The 23305-nt window shown below is 37.3% G+C and overlaps 3 protein-coding genes, 1 long non-coding RNA gene and 2 other non-coding genes across 6 annotated transcripts; all 6 read right to left on the bottom strand.

Annotated features, from left to right (window-relative positions):
* Positions 1 to 12789: 12789 nt before the first annotated feature.
* LOC131181005 (uncharacterized) lies at positions 12790 to 13901 on the bottom strand. Its single transcript, XM_058149315.1, has 2 exons — positions 13393 to 13901; positions 12790 to 13066 (listed from the first exon to the last, which is right to left on the bottom strand). The coding sequence occupies exons 1-2, from the start codon at positions 13883 to 13885 to the stop codon at positions 13053 to 13055; spliced, it is 507 nt and encodes a 168-aa protein (XP_058005298.1). The 5' UTR covers positions 13886 to 13901; the 3' UTR covers positions 12790 to 13052.
* A 130-nt stretch (positions 13902 to 14031) lies between these two features.
* Positions 14032 to 14466, bottom strand: LOC131180686 (uncharacterized). The gene has a single exon (XM_058148051.1). The coding sequence runs from the start codon at positions 14464 to 14466 to the stop codon at positions 14032 to 14034; it is 435 nt and encodes a 144-aa protein (XP_058004034.1).
* A 766-nt stretch (positions 14467 to 15232) lies between these two features.
* On the bottom strand, positions 15233 to 15628 carry LOC131180685 (uncharacterized). The gene has a single exon (XM_058148050.1). The coding sequence runs from the start codon at positions 15626 to 15628 to the stop codon at positions 15233 to 15235; it is 396 nt and encodes a 131-aa protein (XP_058004033.1).
* Positions 15629 to 17216: 1588 nt separating this feature from the next.
* On the bottom strand, positions 17217 to 18013 carry LOC131181004 (uncharacterized). The gene is made up of 2 exons (XR_009149640.1): positions 17682 to 18013; positions 17217 to 17447 (listed from the first exon to the last, which is right to left on the bottom strand). It is a non-coding gene; the product is annotated as an uncharacterized LOC131181004 (long non-coding RNA).
* A 417-nt stretch (positions 18014 to 18430) lies between these two features.
* LOC131181287 (U5 spliceosomal RNA) lies at positions 18431 to 18546 on the bottom strand. Its single transcript, XR_009149913.1, has one exon. It is a non-coding gene; the product is annotated as a U5 spliceosomal RNA (small nuclear RNA).
* A 1485-nt stretch (positions 18547 to 20031) lies between these two features.
* On the bottom strand, positions 20032 to 20227 carry LOC131181122 (U2 spliceosomal RNA). Its single transcript, XR_009149750.1, has one exon. It is a non-coding gene; the product is annotated as a U2 spliceosomal RNA (small nuclear RNA).
* Between the last annotated feature and the right edge of the window lie 3078 nt (positions 20228 to 23305).

Here is a 23305-nt window from a genome sequence, read left to right as displayed (position 1 = left end):
TCTCTCTATACTGGTCCAAATGACTAAAATTTTACCAATCGAAAGTCTAGACATAGGGCTACACTTTTCATGAAGACCACTTAACCCAGTTTTGCTTTTAACCAATTCAAATTATTAGCACAAGTTGGGTCACTGAAACTGCCAACACAGAAAATGACCAAATGAACAGTACATGTTCAGTTGGTCATAACTCTCTCTATACTGGTCTAAATGACCTAAAATTTCACCCATGGAAAGTTTATACATAGGGCTACACTTTTCATGAAGACCACTTAACCAAATTTTGCCTTTAACCAATTCAAATTATTAGCACAAGTTGGGTCACTGAAACTGCCAACCCAGAAAATAACCAAATGAACAGTACGTGTTCATTTGGTCATAACTCTCTCTATACTGGTCCAAATGACCTAAAATTTCACCCATGAAAAGTTTAGACATAGGGCTACACTTTTCATGAAGACCACTTAACCCAGTTTGTAACACCCCTGATTTTTTTATATATTATTATTGGCCTTCGTGTAGGTATCCTCAATTCGCGAAAATTCGACAGTTGTCCGGATCTGTGAATTTCCGGCCAGACAGACCAGCTACCGGAAAATTCTCCGAATTGGATCGAGATTTTGGCTACCCCACCATTGTTAGGCATCCCGAGCACGTTCCCGAAGTCGGAATCGGCAAAGGTAAACCCGAACCTTGCTTTTTCGTAATTTTCTAATGCTTAAATAGGATTAAAAATCCATAAAATATTCGTGGTAGCTTAGAAAATTACGATTCTTTTTGCAATAGTTTAGTAATATTTCTAAGGACCGCGGGGCAGAGTTTTATAATTTTTAGAGCTTATTTGAGCAGTTTTTGCAAAAATGATCAATTATAAGGACTAAATTGAAATTTTACATATTGTGATGGATGATTGATTTGATGGGCCCAGGAGGGGCTGTGTGATGTGATTGAGTTGTGGATATATGGATTGTGGATATAAAAGTGTGTTTTGAGCCATTTTGCAGGTTGGGTAGGTCCTAGGTATAGGGAGACTCAGCCGGATTTTCGGCACGACTTAGGACGTATTGGGTCTTTTCTTGATTTGTATTGAGTCATTTGTATTAAATAATTGTAATATAATTGTCAGGTGAGCCGGGACAGCCTTCTTCCTCCGCCCAGCCGCCACAGTGATTGCCGTCAAGTCTGTGAGTAAAATATTAATTTTAATTGTAATTTCGATATTATTATATGTCAGCATGCCCATCCATCACTTATATGCATATAATTATGTAGTTAAACTCTAGGCACGATTTATGTTGCATTTATAATCATAAAGTGCCATGAATGTTGTTGCGGTAATTTGGAGCAGCAGCGTGCGTTGGCGGCGTGTGATGTGGTGTGGACTATGGATAGGACGGGTAGTCACGGCTGAGTTCTTCATTGACCCGATCCTTCGAGGGGTAGTCACGCTTGAGTTCTTCCGGGACCCTCGATTTGGTTATTAAGTGGAAGTCCGAGCCGAGTTCTTCACGGCACTGGTTGGATTTAAGAGAGTGATAGGGATCACCCCATATATTATGATTGATGTTACAGGGTGCGTGAGTGCTCCAAATTACCTTTTTGATGCTATGATGTGAATTTATTGCTGATGTTGCATTTCACTCTACAGGGTGCATTAGTTATAGATAGTTATAGAGATTATGGTTAAAATTGATATTTTACTCTCTGAGTTGAACGCTCACTCCTGTTCAATATTTTTTCAGGTTACAGGAGGATTTTATTTTGGTTAACCTGCTTTTCTCCTTCGCAGGTTGTTTATCAATATTTGTGTAATTTTATTTACTCCTAGAATTTCTGCATGTGTTAGAAATATTTAAATGATTCGGGTCTGTAATATAAATTGTCATGTGGACCTGTAAAATTATATGCATGTTTGATGGATTGGATGAGGGAGCTGAGCTCCCATTTATTTTTATGCCAATATGAGTATGTGGAGGGTGAGCTGAGCTCCCCAATTGATGAAATATTGTGTTTACAGGTCGGGTGAGTCGAAAACTCCCCGTTGGAAAGTCCATTTTATGGCCGGACTCTATCCATTTGTTTTCTTGAATTTGGGCCCAAATGGGCCTTAGAGTTGGATTAATGAACAGTTAGGCTTACTACGGGCCTCGGGGGCTTTAGGCTGGCCCAGGTCCTAGTGCCGGTCCGGCCCATAGGTTGGGTCGTGACAAATGTGGTATCAGAGCTTAGGCTCCAGATTCATAGGGAAAAATTATCTAAGTGTTGGGAAGAGTCTATTAGGAGTCACATGCGGAGTATAGGATTCTGTTTCGTCTTTTCCTGTAATTCTTTGTTTCTAGATTCTACGTTATACCTCGGAAAATATAAGATTACCTCAGTTAGTGTCTTGATTTTCGTGGAGTACACAGAAATGTGAAATAGAGTTAGTAGACATGTGAGGTCCATCATGAGGATACGTACTCCAAGAAATGCTATGTTTCTGTCTGTATGGGTTTAAATGGTGTGCCCATTTCGTGCAAGGCACGAGTACATAAACGTGAGTCTTGAAAGTACAGTTGCCCTAGATAAGGATGAGGATACCACTGCAGGCAGTCATCAGTGGATGACCCCGTCAGAATAAGTTTATGATAATAGAAGATTCAGGAGAGATAAGAAATTAGGAGACCTAGTCTGTCAGGACGTATCGTAGTAACTATACAATGTTCTCGATGTCTGCTCTGTAAGTCGCAGACAAAGATCGACATGAGATTATTGTGTAGAGCTGCGTGCATCCCCGTGGTGCTCCATAATGAGGGTGTTTGAGATGGCTTCTGTTTTGGTACAGTTATGCCAGAACAGAGTTCTATATTTGCAGAGGAGTTGGGAACTCCTGGCTAAGAGTCTAGAGTTAGAATATTGAAAGGTCACAGTTGGGTGATAACTAGAGTCAGTGACTCAGTTACCCCAGCATGAGCTAGAGTTACATCAAGAGTTGCCGGACTGCAGGTTTGGACTAGTTGCAAAGTAAAGGTGACACTTATAGAGTGAGAATAGTATACCTTGTGTGTATCAGTATGGAATAAGTACAACTCTACTACCTAGAGAAGGTCGAAACTATGAATTGATGATTTATAGAGCTATGATATGATAAAAGAGTCATTAACTTGACATGGTTACGGCAAGGTGGTAGATGTAGTACCTTTGTTGCGGTAAGTTAGGATATAGTCCTATCTTTCGTAATGGATCGAAGGTTATTACTGATAATGATGACTTATGGAATAGTGTCCCAGATGGGACTGTAGAGTGTGGTAGAGAGTAGTTGGCTCGGGTATCCTGGAGAGGATACAAGTTCCATTATAGGAATCATATATAATCAGATCACGATGGATGTAAATCCTTTGAATTGGATGACAGGTTTGGGTGCCCGAAATCTTAAGTTTTGGAAGTGAGTAAACATGGAAAATAATAATAATAATAATAATAATAATAATAATAATAATAATAATAATAATAATAATAATAATAATAATAATAATAATAATAATAATAATAATAATAAAAATAATAATAAATAAAATTACTGCAGAATCAGTTCTCGAGGTAGTAAGGGTATTATGTAAGCTAAAGGATAAGAATATAAATCATACAAAAAAAAGTATGACTGCAATTTCCTGAGTTCCTTTCTGACTTCATATTGTTCAAATAGTAGTAAAATCTAATTATAATAGTGTTAAGAGTAATAAATTAGAGAAGATAAATCACAGAAAGCCAGTAGATAGAGAAAGTGTAGAATGAAAATTGAGATAATTGATTACAGATGCAATATAATCTAAGTGCCAGTGGGAGTACTAGCTAGACTGGTCAAAGGACCAAATCTGAGTAGCATAGACATGTGATAACGTGGTAGAAACTCTGAAAGATATAGTTTGCAGGTACAGCTGTCATGTTAGGAAGAAGAATAGAACCAGGGATAGAATAGTTAAGTTCTATTTTGGGTAAGACAAAGGAGATAAACGGAAGGACAACCTGAAGAGCGCATAATAAAAGGAACAAAGTTAAGATATAGGGTAGGCTAAGTGTTATTCTTGGCAAGGTGAATGACAAGGATGGAAAACCCAAAATGGGACCACATTAGTGAGAATAGTGATGGAGGTATGGAATAACATAATAATGAGTAAATGCTAGAAGGTGTGCGATGGTATTGCGGACTACCTAATTAGGTAGAGAAAACGAAGTTAGTAAGTAGTAAGTTGAATAAAAGTCAATCTAAGGGATCAAATAGGTATGATGAGTGGAAAGAATTATAGATAATGACACATAAGCTTTAGGTTAGACTTTTGAGATAGTGAGAAGGTAGTTAGAGGTTCGTTATGAATGTTAGGAAAACATTTTTAGTGTGATCAACCGAATCACTTTGCAAAGGAAGCAATAACGACGTAACAACAGAGGAGTAGAGCGAAAAGTGACAAGTCTGGGTGGTTATAAATCACTAGAAAGTTCAAGGATCAAATTAATGACCATAGATAAGGGTGGAATTGGTGTTGGAAGAATTTATTAGTGAGAGAAATCTTTCAGGAATCAACAAAAGTTAATGGCACAATATAAACGATGATAGATATGAATCATTGGTCGAGTATAAGTAAAGTTAATAAATTATAAAATATTATGTCAGGAAGGACAATGGTACGGTAAAGTGTTCATGCAGATGATATCTTATAGGTAGAGCACAATTGTGCTAAGAGGATGAAATTTGAAGAGAAATACCAAGAAACATAGGTTAAACGTTATTATATGGACAATTGGCATAGTTGAATATAAGAGGATATTTTCTTTCTTTTCAAGTTTAGCTCGTGTTTTTGATTCCAGAGCGTTATATAAGGAGCAGAGACTGAGGCAAGGAGACCTAGTTATTTGAGATTTTGATAGGCACCAATTCATATACAATTTCCTGATATGAGAATGACAGTAAGTGCATACCTAGTGTTAAGTATGAAAGGACGAACAGAGTAATGACAGGAGTTAAATTGAGTTAGCTACTAAGGCTTGCAACTGTTTTAAATTATGAGCTGGAGGAAATACTAATTGTGGATGAGTTTCAATAGATGAAATTATTGCTAATGGGTAATTTGAGGTTGAAGTTTGGAAAGTTGTGGGCAGTATATGTGATTATATTAAAGAGAATTAACACGTGAAGTATCTTATTTAGAATTAAGGCATGACATACATTTCCCACAGCCGTGTTAGTTCAGATGGAACTTATAGTTTCTGGAGCTCCTATCCGTCCAGGATGAGCAATTTCCTATTAAGGCTGGTAGGGAATGATAATGTTCTGATAGTTAAGTTGGGAAAGGGGTTACAAAAACGAATTTTCTATGGTTAATTATAAGTGTTACAAAAGGTGAAGAATGTGCTGGCAGGAGTAAGCCGTAAGGTTAGAATTTTCGAAGTAATGGAACTAGTAATCAAGATAAGACTAAGAAATAAAAAGAAAGTTAAAGTTGATGATGTGATAGACGTCTTTGAAGGAAAAGGTGTAAGGATGAGATATGACTAAAATTAAGGAATAAGTACAGCAGGTTGAAAAGATACCAACAATACCAAAAATAGGAAAAGGGAAGTGGATAAGATGCAAAGGACAGGAAGAGAGCTCGATAGAGTCAGTTATAATGACGAGGATAAGGAGTATCTAACCACTGCCCCTGTGTTAACACTACCTATGAGCGGTGAAGGATACACCGTGTACTGTGACGCCTCCAGAGTTGGCCTAGGGTGTGTTTTGATGTGGAATGGAAAAGTAGTGGCTTATGCTTCAAGGCAGCTAAAGAGGCATGAGCAGAACTATCTCACCCATGATTTTGAAATGGCGGTTGTAGTCTTTGCACTAAAAATCTGGAGACACTACCTGTATGGTGAAGTGTGCGAGATATACACCGACCATAAGAGTTTGAAGTACATCTTCCAACAGAGGGATTTAAACTTGAGACAGAGGAGATGGATGGAGCTTCTGGAAGACTATGATTGCACCATCCAGTACCACCCTGGGAAGGCTAATGTAGTAGCAGATGCTTTAAGCAGAAAATCTTCTGGCAGTTTGGCGCACATTTCAGCAGAGAAGAGACCGTTGATTCAGGAAGTACATGAGTTGATGGATCAAGGTTTAATCCTAGATCTTTCAGATGAGGGGGTATTGTTGGCTCATTCTTGGTGAGGCCGGACTTGCAGTGACGAGTTAGAGTTTCCCGACAGAGACCAACAATTGATGAAGATCATAGAAAGAGTACAACAGGGTGAAGGTGGTGAGTTTGGATTTGCCAATGATGGCACTCTAGTGCAAGGTTCTAGGATATGTGTGCCCGATGTGGATAATCTCAGAAATGAAATCATGCGAGAGGCACACTATACACTGTACAGTGTCCACCCAGGTTCCACTAAGATGTACCATGATGTGAAAGATAGCTATTGGTGGAATGGCATGAAGAGAGACATAGCAGACTTTGTGTCCAAGTGCTTGACTTGTCAGAAGGTGAAGTTTGAACACCAGAGACCGTCAGGGAAGTTGCAAGAGCTCCCTATCCCAGAATGGAAGTGGGAAATGATTTCTATGGATTTTGTGACTGGGTTGCCTCGTACCACGCGAGGATATGACTCGATATGGGTAATTGTAGACCGCTTGACCAAATCAGCTCACTTCTTACCTGTAAAGACTACATACTCTGTGGCACAGTATGCCCGGCTCTACATTCGAGAAATAGTCAGATTGCATGGAGTTCCGGCTTCCATAATATCTGACAGAGGGCCCCAGTTCACTTCTCGGTTTTGGAGAAAGTTACAGGAGGCACTTGGCACACAATTGAACTTCAGTACGGCTTTCCACCCTCAGACAGACGGACAGTCCGAAAGGACAATCCAAACACTGGAAGACATGCTTCGCATGAGTGTTTTGGATTTTGGAGGTCAATGGGATGAGCAGCTAGCTTTGGTGGAGTTTGCCTACAACAACAGTTATCACTCCAGCATAGGGATGGCACCCTATGAGGCACTATATGGAAGAAAGTGTAGGTCTCCTCTGTGTTGGACAGAAATGGGGGAAGCGAAGGTGCATGATGTAGACCTAGTGCAGTACACTTCAGAGGTAGTTCCTTTAATCAGGGAACGATCAAAAGCTTTTCGAGGCGTAAGAGTTATGCACTTGCAGACGGAGGGATGTGGAGTTTGCAGTGGGCGACTATGTATTCCTGAAGGTTTCTCCAATGAAGGGAGTCATGAGATTTGGAAAGAAGGGCAAGTTGGCACCTCGGTATATTGGACCTTTTGAGGTTACGGATAGAGTTGGAGCAGTTGCCTACCGGTTGGAGCTACCACCCAACCTTTCTCACGTTCATCCCGTGTTTCACATCTCCATGCTCAGGAAATACATTCCAGATCCTTCTCATGTACTACAACCAGATGTAATAGAGCTAAAAGAGAACTTGACATTTGAGGAGCAACCTGTAGCCATAGTGGACTACCAAGTGAGACAGCTAAGATCAAAACAGATCCCTATGGTTAAGGTTTTGTGGAAGAGCCAGTCAGTGGAAGAGTGCACCTGGGAGTCAGAACGGGACATGCGTAGCAAGTACCCTTATCTGTTCAATGTGTAATCATATACTTTATTCTGCCTTGTGTAAAATTCGAGGACGAATTTTCTGTAAGGGGGGAAGAATGTAACACCCCTGATTTTTTTATATATTATTATTGGGCTTCGTGTAGGTATCCTCAATTCGCGGAAATTCGACAGTTGTCCGGATCTGTGAATTTCCGGCCAGACAGACCAGCTACCGGAAAAGTCTCCGAATTGGATCGAGATTTTGGCTACCCCACCATTGTTAGGCATCCCGAGCACGTTCCCGAAGTCGGAATCGGCAAAGGTAAACCCGAACCTTGCTTTTTCGTAATTTTCTAGTGCTTAAATAGGATTAAAAATCCATAAAATATTCGTGGTAGCTTAGAAAATTACGATTCTTTTTGCAATAGCTTAGTAATATTTCTAAGGACCGCGGGGCAGAGTTTTATAATTTTTAGAGCTTATTTGAGAATTTTTTGCAAAAATGATCAATTATAAGGAATAAATTGAAATTTTACATATTGTGATGGATGATTGATATGATGGGACCAGGAGGGGGGGTGTGATGTGCTTGAGTTGTGGATATATGGATTGTAGATATAGAAGTGTGTTTTGAGCCCTTTTGCAGGTTGGGTAGGTCCTAGGTATAAGGGAGACTCTGCCGGATTTTCGGCACGACTTAGGACGTATTAGGTCTTTTCTTGATTTGTATTGATTCATTTTTATTAAATAATTGTAATATAATTGTCGTGAGCCGATGACCTTCTTCCTCCGCCCACCGCCAGTGATTGGATTGCCAAGTCGTGAGTAAAATATTAATTTTAATTGTAATTTTGATATTATTATATGTCAGCATGCCCATCCATCACTTATATGCATATAATTATGTAGTTAAACTCTAGGCACGATTTATGTTGCATTGATAACTGTTAAAGTGCCATGAATGTTATTGCGGTAATTTGGAGCAGTGTGCGTGCGTTGGCGTGCGTGTGATGTGGTGTGGACTATGGATAGGACGGGTAGTCACGGCTTGAGTTCTTCGCTGGGACCCGATCCTTCGAGGGGTAGTCACGGCTTGAGTTCTTCGCTGGGACCCTCGATTTGGTTATTAAGTGGAAGTCCGAGCTGAGTTCTTGTGGCACCAAAGTTGGATTTAAGAGAGCTGTATAGGGGATCAGCTCCCATATATTATGATTGATGTTACAGGGTGCGTGAGTGCTCCAAATTACCTTTTTGATGCTATGATGTGAATTTATTGCTGATGTTGCATTTCACTCTACATGGTGCATTAGTTATAGATAGTTATAGAGATTATGGTTAAAATTGATATTTTACTCTCTGAGTTGAACGCTCACTCCTGTTCAATATTTTTTCAGGTTACAGGAGGATTTTATTTTGGTTAACCTGCTTTTCTCCTTCGCAGGTTGTTTATCAATATTTGTGTAATTTTATTTACTCCTAGAATTTCCGCATGTGTTAGAAATATTTAAATGATTCGGGTCTGTAATATAAATTGTCATGTGGACCTGTAAAATTATATGCATGTTTGATGGATTGGATGAGGGAGCTGAGCTCCCATTTATTTTTATGCCAATATGAGTATGTGGAGGGTGAGCTGAGCTCCCCAATTGATGAAATATTGTGTTTACAGGTCGGGTGAGTCGAAAACTCCCCGTTGGAAAGTCCATTTTATGGCCGGACTCTGTCCGTTTGTTTTCTTGAATTTGGGCCCAAATGGGCCTTAGAGTTGGATTAATGAACAGTTAGGCTTACTACGGGCCTCGGGGGCTTTAGGCTGGCCCAGGTCCTAGTGCCGGTCCAGCCCATAGGTTGGGTCGTGACACAGTTTTTCCTTTAATCAATTCAAATTATTAGCACAAGTTGGGTCACTGAAACTGCCAACCCAGAAAATGACCAAATGAACAGTACATGTTCATTTGGTCATAACTCTCTCTATACTGGTCCAAATGACCTAAAATTTTACCAATGGAAAGTCTAGACATAGGGCTACACTTTTCATGAAGGCCACTTAACCCAGTTTTGCTTTTAACCAAATCAAATTGTTAGCAAAAGTTGAGTCACTAAAACTGCCAACCCAGAAATTGTCCAAAATAATGTTCCTTTGGTATGCTTGACCAGTTTTGGAAAAAATGCCATAACTTGGTCTCCAAAGCTGCAAATTGAGTGAAACTAGTGCCAAAAGTTTTATAAGACATAGCACAACAATTTTTATGTTTTGACCAAGCTCTATAAACCATTGCATTCTAGGGAAAATATTAGCCAAAGTTAGGAATTGAAATCTAGAAAATATTAAGTTGAACCCAGAATGCCATTTGATACCTGTGTGTTCATTTGGCCATAACTCCCACTAGGAAATTCCATTTGAGATTTGCCAATATGATCTAGAAACATGATACTTAGGGATACAATATTGATTTAGACAACTTTGCCAAATTCTAAGTGTAAAGACCCTAAAAAGAGGGTCAAACATACTGCCCTAATGTTGATTTTTGCCCTTATAGGACTGAGAGTCTAGGTTAATACATTGACCATAACTCACTATACCAAGCTTGAAAAATTATGAAATTGTACCTGGGAGTCCCTAAGACATAGAGGAACATATCTTGTGAAGGAACCTAAGTCTAAAAATGACAATAAAATGATCAAATGACTGGTCAAAATTTATTGACTAGAAATTGTAAATTCTGGACAGCTTAGAGGCAAAGGGACCAGTTATGGTATTTTGACCATAACTTGAGCACTATAACTCCAAATTCAGTGATTCAAAAACTGAAATTCAAGTTTAAACATAGAGGAACAATTGTTATGAAGGAAGTGTGACTAAATAGACATCCTAACCTAGTGAAATTCCTAGATAAAGATAACACATCAACATGAACCTAAAGAAAGGTTCATGGGAAAAATGCTATATATGATAATTAAAATACTCATAAGGATAATTAAATATTAAAAATGATATGAATATGAAAATTGGGACTAATGTCCCATTAATATTAAATTAATGGTACCAATGAACAGTACTAGAAAATAGTAACAGTGAATAGTGCTAAAATAATTAAAAATGTTTAATTGCCTGTAGTATACCTAGACTTATTTATTTAGTTTGGATAAATTGGTATACCAATTAGGGACCACAGATAGCGATCGCTTATAGAGCAAATCATGAACTGACAATATATGTCGATATGATTGTTCTACAGGTTATATGCCTACTATCGGCCATTGTGCCTACTTTATTTCGGCTTTACAAGCTCGACAATGGTCTCGTGCCCGATACCGGCCTCGTGCACGATGGATGTAAACAGGGTAGACATATGGCTGTCTAACCCGTATACTCCCGTGTATCCAGCTTTTATAATTTGTTATAGGTTTCTTGGGCATTGATAATAATTAATTAATACTGAATATACAATAAGTAAACAGGAAAGACCCCAATAATTTTAATTGATTCCAAAGTGTAAAAAAATGTAAAAGACCCAGAATTTATGATTTGTAAATATTATTTCAATTATTTAATTATTATTATTATAAATTATGCACCACTAAGCGTTATGCTTAGCGCGTTGGTTTTCCATCGCGTAGGTACTGAAGATCAGCAGCCGCCACAATAGTATTCGGACAGAGTTCCGACCAGATCTGCCACCGATCAGAGTCACCTCATCAGTCTTTTGTATTTTGGTAAGGCCCATGTGTAGACTAGTATTTTGGTTCATTATGTCTAGTCATGATGTAATTACTAGTTTATGATGTATTTTTTTGGACTTGAAATGAAAACTTATAATTTATTATCTATAAATTTCCATATGAATGCAATAGATGACACTTCATTTTGAGATCTCATAAATAGTTGTGAATGATATAATAAAAGAAAATATGATATGGAAATATGTGAGATGACTATGAATATGTTAACACGTGATAGTGGAACCCGCCAGATGCTAATAAAACAGAGGAGGATCTGTCCGGGTCTCCACAGAAATAAGATATATATATATATAAAAAAAAATTCTACACATAAATTACCTGATTTAAATGACATTAAAATTTACAATAGACATGACAAGACAAGATAGGGTGCTCCGGCACCGAATGTGGCACTTCTTGCTCGGCTATACAATAGACGCGTAAGGGGCGTCACACCACAAAATCTTGAAGCCAAGATGGTTTTATTATAGGTCTACCACTGCAATGAACAGGTGGTAGGGAAGGTAGCTGATTAACAGAATCAGGTTGTGGGATATGACACAGACTAGGAATTGAATGTGGGGATTTTGGAATGTTGGAAATGGAGTCTTGAGCAACATGTGGTGAGGACAATGTAGTTTGTTCATATGAAGACAATGTGTCAGGTTGTGGTAAAGGTATAAGGGGCTATACATGATCACTGGGCGGAAGACTGAGCGTGTGAGGTTGAGAGAAAGGAAAAATATTCTCTTTAAATGTAACGTCTCTGGTGGTGAAAATGGACTTGGTATGAAGATTATATAGCTTATAGCCTTTTTGACCTGGGGAGTAACCAAGGAAAAGACAAGGATATGCTCTTGGGTCAAACTTTCTTTTATGAGGTAAAGTGTTGGTGGCAAAACACAAGCAACCGAAGTTTATCATGAGTGAATAATCTGGATTCTTATGATACAATAGCTCATAAGGAGATCGCTATCCTAAAATTTTCATGGGGAGCCTGTTAATAATGTAAGTTGCTGTGAGCAAAGACTCTCCCCAGAATTTAGATGGTATAGAAGACTGGAACATCAACGAACGAGCAACTTGTAGCAGGTGACGATGCTTTCTTTTAACGATGCCGTTCTGTTGTGGCGTATATGCACATGAACATTGGTGCATTATACCTCTGTTTTGGAATAATTAAGTGCATTCCTTATTGAGAAATTCATTGCCATTATCACTTCGTGTAACCTTTATGGAAGTATCAAACTGATTAACTATCATATTGAAGAAGACTTTGAGAGTAAAAGACACTTGGGTCTTATCTTGTAAAAGAAACGTCCATGTAGCTCAGCTATAATCATCTACAATTGTTAGCACAAAACGTGCTCTAGATATTGAAGGTGTTCCATACGGTCCCCATAAATCAGTATGTATAAGTTGGAAAGGTTTATCAGCATGTGAGGAACTTGTAGGAAAAGGAAGACGCTGTTGCTTGGACATTTGACAAATGGTACAATCTGTGACTTGTGTTGCATGTGAAAGTTGGGAAATGTGAGAGATTGTATCACGTGAGGCATGACCCAATCTGTTGTGCCATAATTGGCCATGAACAGGAGAGACTTTATTTATATCAAAACAAAATGTGTTTGTTTTATTGCAACTTTGCTCAGTACAGGTAGTAGGTATAGAAAAGTTTGAATCAGTATGAGTGTTTGGTAGTTGAAAAGAAGACTTGTCCAACCTATATAATCCTCCTATCAGTCTCCCAACAGCTACAACTTTCTTAGTCCATCGGTCCTGTAATAAACAGTAGGTAGGAAAAAAAATTACAACTATGTTAGATGAAGCTGTGAGTTTACCTACAGATAAAAGACTATATTGAAAATTGGGAATACAAAACACATTTGTCAAGGAAAGGGTAGGGTGTAGAGCAATAGTACCTATTTGGCTGACACTTTGTTTTGTACCATCGGGTAAAGACACATAGGTTTGTTTATTTGCTGGTTGTGAGGATGTAAAACGTGTGTGATCATGGGTCATATGTGTGGAAGCTCCTGTATCTATGATCCAAGAACCATCCCAATTATATTCAGTACTAAGAAGGGAATGATTGAGAGCCATACCTGCATATCCAGAACAATTCTGGGTAACATCTTCAACATTCATCTTGCCTTTCATATACTTTGCGACTTCATTATGCACAGCAGTAGAAAACTCCTTTCCCCATTCTATTGTTGGCACATCTAATGGAGTGTCTTGAAGAGTCATATGAGCTTGCCCTTTTCCAAATTTTTTTTGTTTGAAATCTTGAAACCAATCTGGATATCCATTCAATTTGAAGCAAGTTTCCCTTACATGTCCACTTTTATTGCAATAGTTGCAGAATCTATCATCCTTCTTATCTCCTTTACGAGTCTTACTACTTCTAGCATCCTTCTTCCCAAAATCACTTTTAGCCACCATAGCAACATTCTCATTCACCTGTGTCATGGAACCATGAACTTCTCGTTGTATTTCAACACTCAAAGTCATAGAATAGGCTTTGTTAACATTCGGTAATGGATCTTGAATAAGAATCTGATTACGAACATGATCGTAATTCTCTCCTAATCCCATCAAAAATTGTACAAGCTTATCATCTTCGTCCATATCAGTAATCGCCTTTACAGCTTCACATTTACATCCATTATAGGTACATACAGGTGTAGGCCTTAAACAACTCAACTCATCCCATAACCTCTTCAATTTTGTAAAATACACCATTAGTGACATACTCCTTGAGTAAATGAAGCAATTTCACGCTTGATATTGTATAAGAGAGGTCCATTATTAACACCAAATCTTTGTTCTAACTCATTCCAAAGATCCTTAGCAGATGGTGTATATATGAAATATTCAACTAATTCCTTTGAAATAGAATTTAAGATCCAAGATATCACCATGCAATCTACACGCCTCCATTTCTCGAACAGATTGAAATTATCTGGTGGTTTTTCAACCTTTCCAGTTATAAATCCCAATTTATCTTTGGCACATAACGCAATCACCATAGAACGACTCCAGGTTAAGTAGTTCATGCAGTTTAAAGGAACACTTACCAATGATAGACCTGGATTATCAGAATTCTGCAACTTCAATGCTTCATTGATGTACTGATCAGCCGCATCCCTTACTTCGCTAACGTTATCAGATTCCATATCATCAAGAACAAGGAAATTTTAGAAAGAAACTGCCTCCTTGATTAGTTTGATTGAATTTAGTCTGCAGTGTGGCTAAAGAAAACCGTCATCTACACAAGAAAAGCATGCTCTGATACCATGTAACAGTAAACAGAGGAAGAAAAACATATATGGAGAAGAATCTGAAAACTGCCTTTATTGATCTGCTATATTTTGTATATATACATGATGGGCACACGTAAATGCCAGATTGTTCTCTCTAACAAACTTATAACCATCCCTTTACAACTCAGCAAAATCGTTTTACTTATTTAATAATCTTCCCGCCAACATAACTTATCTAATCTCTACACAGTCTCTTATGCTTCTTTCAAAGTTCTCTCATCCTTAGCAATTCTTGTTAATTAGTCGATGCGGGATACGAGAATTGTATTGGTTTTGCCTTCCTCCTTATAAAACAAACATATTGTCCTTCCAAGTCTTGACAGCTAAAAAATTCAATTACTTGGATCTAAAGGAGGCATATTATGTGCTATGTGTGGAGAAAATTTTGTGCATTGTATGAACAAAAAAGAAAAAGGCGGACAAATCATCACTAGAGAATGACAGCTAAAAATAAGACGATAATTAAAATAATGATAATAACATAGAAGGAATAAATCAAAGACACCACTGTCCAAAGCAAATAAACACTGCAGTCAATGAAGATGCCACAAATGGCCTGGTACAGGACCAAACCTCTCTCCAAGAGCTTGACTGCTCCAGCCCAGTTATCTTCATCTTCTTAACCTGCATCTTTTTCGTCCTCAATCTCCTCGGAGTCATTTCCGCTCTCACGAAACAATCGGGCAAGCACAATTGTTACATCAGTTAACAGGATTATGCAAAAAGGCCTTGAGGCAATGAAGCTATCTGAATTCACATTGACAAGAAAAGCTACAATGAGAGAACAAATAGCTCGCGTTCTCTCTGAAGCTATAATGCAGTAGTTTATCCTCTTGGAAGAGAACAATTTGGGCGAACTTGGTGCCTTTTGAACTGATGGTGTGATCTCAGAAGGCTGCGGCAGTTTGCTCAAGGTGTCAGGACTTGTCGCACTTTTCACCAAACCAGGTTCCGCTTGGTTTCCTCTATGAAAGTTTCTGGCCCCTGGATACTCATTGATGGTCCTGGTTTTCATGAATTTGAACCAGAGACATCATCTGTTTCCTCAGGACCAGCTGCAAACGCCATAAATGAATAAACCAACATGTTTTGTGATGACCATCAAATAGGATTAATTCTAAATCTAACAAATAATTGATGAATAGAAAAATAAAAGGTTTGAGGGCTCCTTTCAATTTTAAACAAGATCAAGAAAATTTCCCATTGACTTCATTTTTTGTTTCTCCAATGGAAAAATTATAAAATAATCAACATTTTCCATTAACGATATCTCAATAATGCAAATATAATTTATTCATAAAAAGAAATAATGCAAATATAAATTATCTTTAGCCCAACCTGTATCAATAACAGTCAATCAATCGGGGAAATAATAGTATTATACTAATAAACAGATTTGAGAAAATGGGTACCATTGATTTGAGCATTATCATTAGGAGAGAACACAAGTGATGGAGAAGATTCTGTGTGCGCATGTCGACGTTGACGTTGATTTGATGGTGATGCTAGCGACGGCGATGGACTGAGAGTACGGACTTGGCCGGTGATGAGAGCCAAGCGATCACTCCCTCTCTCCATAATTCTTCTTCTTCGTTCTTGTCTGACATTGCTATCCATTTCTCTCTCTCTGTCTCTCTCGCCAAGCTCCCTCCGAATTCTGCCTCTCAAAAACGCCTATTTAGTTAGTTATTTCCGTTATATCAGAAACGGTGCCGTAATGGAAATTGCATTTTCAACATATATTCTTGCTTCTCTATTCTCTCATCTTTATACCTTCTCAATATTTAAGACTAAAATAGAATAAATAAAAAGCTCTATTACAGCGTGAATTTCCATGACAATTTTGGGTGCAATGTTGGAAGAATCCAAACAAGGGAGAAATGTTTGAAACGTTATGCGAGCAAAGCTTTCATCCTCCAAGCTGAAGATGCCACTATCACCAGGCCCAAAAGGAAAATAAGGTTCGTTCTCAATGTAATCGAACTTTATATATATGGGGATGGAAGAATCTAATAATTGGATATATTCTCAATCATTTGACTAAGCTAGACTAAACAATTTTGTACAGAAAATTTATATCCTTTTGTAAATAAAATTCGTAAGTTAATTAGATTTAGGCTCACCCCTAGGTTTGTAAATATTCAACTTGCAACACTTTTCACATATCCACAAAATCAGTATATCCTACATATCCCCAAATTCTCTCTCTTTCTCTCGATTTTCTCTTCTTCCCCTCTTTCTCAATTATCTTCTACCCAGGTGTCCTTTCTTTTCTTCCCTTTTCTCTTTTTTTTTTTTATTTTTTTTATTCTCAAGATAACGGTGATTACTCCTGAATAACTTTCTGAAGTTGCTTGTTTCCAGTTTGAAGCTCTCTTCTGCAATGCATGCATGCAAACCATCTGCTTACCCGTTTGAAGGCACTCAACTGTGATGGCTATAAATTTTTATGCTAATGCTGGAAGAGCAAATGTTAGTCAATCAAAATAGAGTTTCAGAAATTGGTTTTCGCCATTGTTTGTTTGTTCGCATTGTGAACCAGAAGGTAACATGACAAATTTAGCAAGCATTTCTTCATAATTCTTCATTTTCCTTACTTGTCCATGAAATCCTCTTAGTCATTTGCGACTTCCTGATGGTTCTGGATTGTAACAGATGCTTAGAAATGCCCCATGTGTGGTGGGAATTCTAGTAGATAGATGTATTGGATTAGCAAAGAAAATATCATCAACACCAAGATCCTTCCACGCAGCAGTCATCTTCATTGGAGACACAGAGGCTATGCAGGTCGCATTGTGCAGCATACAGGAGTAAAGCTCACAATGAGAAGATTCCTGCTTGATGAAAATGAACAGAAATGCAAATCAGCAATGAGAACATAAACTGTGTTTGCTCCATTCCCGTTGCAGCTTGACAGTTGGTGATCATCATTCACTGGTGCTTATCCAATGTGCAGATAACATAAAAATTACTTTGGAAATAATGTTGATAGGGGCCGCGCGAACACGGGCCCACTACCCCAAATCGTGATGTAGACTCTTCCACTTAGGGCAAACGAGGCCACCTACCTATGCCATGAGTCTTCTTGATCACCATTTGACTCCGTCCAGTTAAATATGTTGCAATTGGCCATTAACTTCCTATTTATATGTTCTGTTCGTTTCTCAACTTTCATAACTATTTGATGTGGGATTAATGCCATGTATGAAGAAGAGAGGAGGAGAGAGTTTGCGCAGCTTTAATTATCTTGTGAAGATGTTCAGTGCTCATCCTTGCCATTGTGAACTGTCGCTATGGAAAAACAATTATCGGGGATTGTTCATGCTAAATATATCATTGCTCCTTCAAGTAGTAACAGATAGGAAAAGAGAACTTTTTATTTTTATAATGAGGAATGGTATGAAATTCATGTATTGAAGTATTTCAATTATTTTTTTGAAAATGCATAAACATGTATTATAACTGAATAATGGAATCAAACGAATAAAATTTTGTTAACTTCGTCTACTTGGGTTTATTTTTTATTAATAATTCTTTTTTTATTATTGTTTAATGATTTGGTAATTATTATAAATTTAATTTTTATTAATTAATATATTAATTATAATTTTATTAATAATATATTATTTATTATTTTTTATAATTTTAATACTAAATCATATTTATTATTTTTATAAATAAAAAAGATTATTAATATTTTATTAATTAATATATATATATATATATATATATATATATATATATATATATATATATATATATCATGGCATTTTTGTAATCCCGTTTATGAAATAAAATTATACTAGTGTTGTTGGCTGTGCTCTAATGAGATCAGCCATCCAAAAATAAACGTAAGCCATTATTAATAGTAAGCACACGGTATTCTTTAGTAAAAGGCGAAAGAATAGTTCGCTTTGTGCTTACTACATGGTTCCATAAAATGTCATTTCAATAGCTGCTAGCTATATAGGAAGTTTGGTGTCATGTGAATTAGTTTTCAAAAGATGTGGGATTGCAACATCATTCTACATTATATTTAACAAGCAATATGCAGCAATCAGTTTTTGGATAGAGAAAGACAGCCAAGCCCTTCTCTTCTAATCCTTAATAATCTAGAGAACAGAGGAAAGCAGTGGACTAGCTTAGTAGCCTGCTATATGCGTCTGATAGTCAAAGTTGCACCCAATCATCAGGATCAATGACTCTCGGGAAAACTACATCAGTTGGTTTATATGCCCCTGATATGGTTGAACTTATAGAGTAAATAGTGCAATCGATTGCTGGAATGGACAATAACAATTACTGATAAGGAAGTAACAGATATGAGAGATCAGATTCAGATCACCCGGAGACAATCCAAGCTTATGCAAATGAAAATGGGGGTGGCATCACTTTCGAAAGAATGTTTTCCCTTTCATCTTTCACTAATATGACCCGAGACATTTTGCCTTTGAGCAGAGTAGTTGGTCTTGTTGATCATCTTGTCATTTTACAAGAACCCGAATGCGGATGGAACATTAGATGGGGATCATCCTGGGCTTTAGTATGTGAACCAGAAGTTGACAAATTTAGCAAGCAATGCTTCATCATTCTTCATTTTCCTTACTTGTCCATGAAATCCACTAGCAAGTTCAAAATTATCATTTGCAAATCCAATTTGTGACTTCCTGATGGTTCAGGATTGAACAAATGCTTAGAAATGCCCCATGTTCAAGACAGAGGTATTGGATTAGCAGAGAAAATATCAACACCACCAAGATGCTTCCATATAGCATTCATGTTCATTGGAGACAAAGATGACAGAGAACCACTAGCCTATGCAGGAAGCTCACAGAGAAGATTCCTGCTTGATGATAATTCGGAAAACAACAGAAGAGCTGGAAATTACAGATCATGCAGAGCAGGAAGCAAAAATGATGCTGCTTTCAGGAGGGCACGTTCGAATATTGGGAAGCACCTGGTCTATTCAACTAAGACCTAAGCAACTCTGAAATCATTGGAAGGGCAATATGCATTAGGGGGAAGAAGGGAAGGTAGTTCAAAGAATTTAGGTAGGGAAGAACTAGGGGTTACTTGTAGAATACCGTTGGCAGGAATTTACTTTCCCTAGATGCCTTAGAGCCAAATTCCATGTTTACTTCAAATCAAGAAAACAGAAGTTTGAAGGAAATTTACACAAATTAAATATCATCATTTGAGATTAAGTGAATCTATAATATATCACTTTTTCTAAAATTATTTAAATATTCATTAATTAATTTAAATATTCTTGAAATACTATTTGCTGATTTTACCAGTAAAAAAAAATGTTTAGAGCAATAATTGAATTCAAAATTCTAACAAAAATCTTATCAACTTTGGAGCCCCTTATTAACTCTTCATTTAGTATTTTGTAGAAGTTTTCCATAACTAGAATTAGTGGGGCGCGCCAGGCCCTTGCAATAGTGCAACGCAAGGGCGACGCTCGAGAGCCCTAGTAGCAAGCTACTATAATGTGCCCTCCCCCTAGAAAAATTAATTTAATATCATGTGAGCCGATGGCCCACGTATCAGATATTAAACTGATAAGAACAGATACTACACTTGATCTTAGCCAAAAGGCCGAGAAAGGTATGCTTAAACTAATCTCTCATGCTTCTTTTAAAGCTCCCTCAGCCTTGGCAACTCCTGTTAATTTGTCAATGTGGGATACGTGAACTGTGTTGGCTTTAGCTCCCTCTCCACAAAACAAACATATTTGTCCTTCCAAGTCTTGAAAGCTAAAGAGTTCAATTAGTTGTATCTGAAGGAGGCATATTATATGCTATGTGTGTGATTAACTTGGAGAAAATTTTATACATTGTATGACCAAACAAGAAATAGCTGTACAAATCATCACAAATTTCAACTTTTGCCTTAAATTATCTTAATTTCCTAATGATTTGTGTAGGACTTGTCAAAGTGCATTTACTGATTGAATTTTCATTTTGCTGCTGATTAACATTTTACTGAATAAGATTCACAATGCCTACCAATTGCAGAAATATCACTAAAGAACGACAGCTAGAAAATAACCAAGCCAATAGGTGCGTATATTATTTCCATTTTTAATATCTAACATCAAAACGACAATTATGACAGAGTTAAATATACAGTTTTACATAAACTTGAAATTACGTGCAATATTTTCTTTCGAAATTAAGTTAGATTGAACTCCACACTATAAAATCAAATAACCTTCGTTATGTAACGTAATGGTTGTTATTTTACAGGTTTTAAAGGATGTTGTTACCTGTTAGATCGTTATTTACCGGCCTATTTTGATTTGTACAATAACGGCCGTTACCATTGTTAAATAACGGTAACGGCCGTTAAATAACAGTAACGGCTGTTACCAATGTGGCAAAATTTGTGGGCTGGTGGGGGGCAAAAATCACGTGATTTTATCAGTCTAAAATAGTCCAAAAACCACCTTATTTCAGTCTAAAATAGCAGAGAATAATCCAGAGTAATGATTTAGTCCAAACTCACTTTTTTATTTTCAAATAATGCTCTATTCTTGTAACACCCCTAATTTTTAAATTACTTATTTTATAGGTAAATATTAATATTTTATTTTATTAAAATTTTAGGAAATTATTTGAAATTTTTAGAATTTTAGGAATCAGGTTTGATTTTTCAAAATCAATAAATTTTGTTAATTTTTACAAATTAATTTAAAGACCACGTGGCAAAACTAAAAATATAATTAGGCTCTACAAATTTTTTTGAATTTTCTGAAATTTTTTTGAAATTTTTGGGTCTCGTTTTTTGTCCCAAGGCAGAGTAAAAATTTAATTTTTGGTATTTTGAATCTGACCGGTTGAATCGAACTGGACCGGGTCGGACAGGCCTAATCATACCGACCCTCTCCTTTTTCCTCCCCTCCTGCGTCGCGCCTGACACCCTTCCCTTCCCTCTCCATTTTCTCTCTCCTCCCTCCTTCCCTTGTCGGCCAGCTGCCACCCCTCCCTCCTCAGCTCACCGGCACACCTCCAGAGACCTCCCCCACCCCGACCATCTCTCCTATGGCTGGAAAAGCTCGCGCGAAGCTCCTTCAACACGCCGCGTGACTTCTCATTTTTCCGGCCAAAATTCTGTCGATCCTGCTACTAATTAGACTGGGTCTTATCCCAAAACTCATCTATACCTCACGAACTTTCCACAGAAACTAAGAATACCCAAATCCATTGAGCAGTTTGTTCAATTTTTGCCCGGAATGTTTTTACCCATTTTGATTTTTGGGCTAGATTTCTCGCAAACCGTGAACCCAACGAAAAATCTGAAAGTACCAGAGTGCTCCCCTCGATGAGAGCTTAGCGACAATAACCCTTTCAAAATTTTACGACACTGTTTCGATGGGTCCCACCAAATTTCGTAGTATTTTTTCAGGTATTAAATGAGCTTAATAAATTTCGTAAAAATTATGTACTAACCCCCCGTATTATGGGCTTTACGTATTAAATGAGCTTAATAAATTTCGTAAAAATTATGTACTAACCCCGTGTTATGGGCTTTACGTAGGTACATTCGATTAGCGGAAATTCGACTATCAATCGGGTCTACACAATTGGGCCGGACAGATAGACAATCGAATCTATTTCAGAATTAGGTCAAGATTATAGGCTATTACACCATTTTCAAACGTTCCGGTTACATTTCCAGTATCAAAATTGGCGTAGGTAAGCTCGAACCCTAAGTTCCCTTAATTTTTTAGTTTCAGGTTTGGATTAAAAATCCATAAAATATTCGTGGGTAGTTAAAAAATTATAATTCCTTTTGTATTGGCTTAGTAATATTGCTAAGGATCTCAGGGAAAAATTTTATAATTTTTAGAGTTCATTTGGGTAGTTTTTGCCAAAAGTGTTAGTTGTATGGACTAAATTGTAATTTTTCAAAATTGTGGTTGTTGACTGTTAGATGGGCCCAGGAGGGGCCATGTGATTTGATTGAGATATGGTTGTGTGACTTGTAGATATAGAAGTATATTTTGAGCCCTTCTGCAGGTGGGGTATGTTCTAGTTATAGAGAAAACTCTGTCGGATTTTCGGCACAACTTAGGATGTCTTTGATTTTTTTTTAAGCTTGTATTGAGTCAATCATATTAAATAATTGTAATGTAATTATCAGGTGAGCCAGGACAGCCTTCCTCCTCCTCCCAGCCACCACAGTGACCTCAGTTTAAGTCAGTGAGTAAAACATTGATTTTAATCATAATTTCAATATTATTATATATTCAGACATTTCCCTGTATCACTTATAAATATATATGTATGTAGTTAAATACTAGGCACATTTTATATTGCATCTTTTATTCGATAAAATATTGTGAATGTCGTTTTATGGTAATTTGGAGCAATGTGCGTATGTTGGCATGCGTGTGATGTGTGATATTGGATGTGGACAAGATGGGTAGACGTGACTGGAGCTTTACTTGATGAGACCCGATCCTTTTATAGATAAGTAGGGGTAGGCACGGCTCGAGATGATCTCGTTGGCCCCCACATTTGATCTATTAAGAGAAAGTCTGGCTTGAGATGTACTCGCTGGCAGAGGTTGGATTAAGAGAGTTGTATAGGGGATCAACTCCTATATATATACTGTTTGAATATTATAAGGGTGTGTGAGTACTCCAAATTACCTTTTTGTTACTTCCAATGTGAATTGTATGAAA

Source organism: Hevea brasiliensis, chromosome 6 (genome assembly GCF_030052815.1).
Source record: "Hevea brasiliensis isolate MT/VB/25A 57/8 chromosome 6, ASM3005281v1, whole genome shotgun sequence".
Lineage (NCBI taxonomy): Eukaryota > Viridiplantae > Streptophyta > Magnoliopsida > Malpighiales > Euphorbiaceae > Hevea > Hevea brasiliensis.
This window is presented reverse-complemented; position numbering and strand designations above follow the sequence as displayed.

Coding starts and splice junctions, on each gene's coding strand:
- LOC131181005 (XM_058149315.1), bottom strand. CDS start 13,885: ATGGGATTAGGAGAGAATTACGATCATGTTCGTAATCAGATTCTTATT.
- LOC131180686 (XM_058148051.1), bottom strand. CDS start 14,466: ATGGAATCTGATAACGTTAGCGAAGTAAGGGATGCGGCTGATCAGTAC.
- LOC131180685 (XM_058148050.1), bottom strand. CDS start 15,628: ATGAAAACCAGGACCATCAATGAGTATCCAGGGGCCAGAAACTTTCAT.